A 1,514-nucleotide genomic window follows, 5' to 3' on the forward strand; every position below is an offset into this window, starting at 1 on the left:
AAGCCCAGGTGGTTCTAATCCCAACGGACAATCGCCATCAAGCCCAGGTGGTTCAAACCCTAACGGACAATCACCATCCACCCCAGGTGGTTCAAACCCTAACGGACAATCACCATCAAGCCCAGGTGGTTCAAACCCTAACGGACAATCACCATCAAGCCCAGGTGGTTCTCAGCCAAACGGACAATCACCATCCACCCCAGGTGGTTCAAACCCTAACGGACAATCACCATCAAGCCCAGGTGGTTCAAACCCAAACGGACAATCAACATCCACCCCAGGTGGTTCAAACCCTAACGGACAATCACCATCCACCCCAGGTGGTTCAAACCCTAACGGACAATCCCCAACAAACCCTGATGGTTCAAACCCTAATGGACAGTCACCATCAGGCCCAAGTAGTACTAACCCCAACGGACAATCACCAACCAACCCTGATGGTTCAAGCCCTAACGGACAATCACCATCCAACCCTGATGATTCAAACCCTAACGGACAATCACCATCTAACCCTGATGGTTCAAACCCCAACGGGCAATCACCATCCAACCCTGATGGTTCAAACCCTAACGGACAATCACCATCCAACCCTGATGGTTCAAACCCTAACGGACAATCACCATCAAGCCCAGGTGGTTCTAAACCCAACGGACAGTCACCATCAAATCCCAACGGACAATCGCCATCAAGCCCAGGTGGTTCAAACCCTAATGGACAATCACCATCAAGCCCAGGTGGTTCTCAACCCAATGGACAATCTCAAATAAACCCTGATGGTTCAAACCCTAACGGACAATCAGCATCCAACCCTGATGGTTCAAACCCTAATGGACAATCACCATCAAGCCCAGATGGTTCAAACCCTAACGGACAATCTCCAACAAACCCTGATGGTTCAAGCCCTTACGGACATTCACCAACCAACCCTGATGGTTCAAGCCCTAACGGACAATCTCCATCCAACCCTGATGGTTCAAGCCCTAACGGACAATCACCATCTACCCCAGGTGGTTCAAACCCTAACGGACAATCGCCATCAAGCCCAGGTGGTTCTCAACCCAACGGACAATCTCCAATAAACCCTGATGGTTCAAACCCTAACGGACAATCACCATCCAACCCTGATGGTTCAAACCCTAACGGACAATCACCATCCAACCCTGATGGTTCAAACCCTAATGGACAATCTCCAACCAACCCTGATGGTTCAACCCCTAATGGACAATCACCATCTACCCCAGGTGCTTCAAACCCAAACGGACAATCGCCATCAAGCCCTGGTGGTTCAAACCCTAATGGACAATCTCCATCTAACCCTGATGGTTCTCAACCAAACGGACAATCATCATCCAACCCTGATAGTTCAAACCCTAATGGACAATCACCATCAAGCCCAGATGGTTCAAACCCTAACGGACAATCTCCAACCAATCCTAATGGTTCAAGCCCTAACGGACAATCACCATCCAACCCTGATGGTTCAAGCCCTAACGGACAATCACCATCAAGCCAAG

General features: G+C 49.8%; 1 protein-coding gene across 1 annotated transcript in view; it reads left to right on the forward strand.

Moving 5' to 3' along the window:
• Positions 1–86: 86 nt before the first annotated feature.
• LOC119839415 (collagen alpha-1(III) chain-like) overlaps positions 87–1,514 on the forward strand; it is a gene marked incomplete at both ends in the record, with an annotated part of 2,448 nt that continues 1,020 nt past the window's right edge. The window contains one exon of the mRNA XM_038365682.1: positions 87–1,478. Within this exon, the coding sequence (XP_038221610.1) occupies positions 87–1,478 (1,392 nt within the window). The remainder of the gene's footprint in view (positions 1,479–1,514) is intronic.

Source organism: Zerene cesonia, unplaced genomic scaffold (genome assembly GCF_012273895.1).
Source record: "Zerene cesonia ecotype Mississippi unplaced genomic scaffold, Zerene_cesonia_1.1 Zces_u073, whole genome shotgun sequence".
Lineage (NCBI taxonomy): Eukaryota > Metazoa > Arthropoda > Insecta > Lepidoptera > Pieridae > Zerene > Zerene cesonia.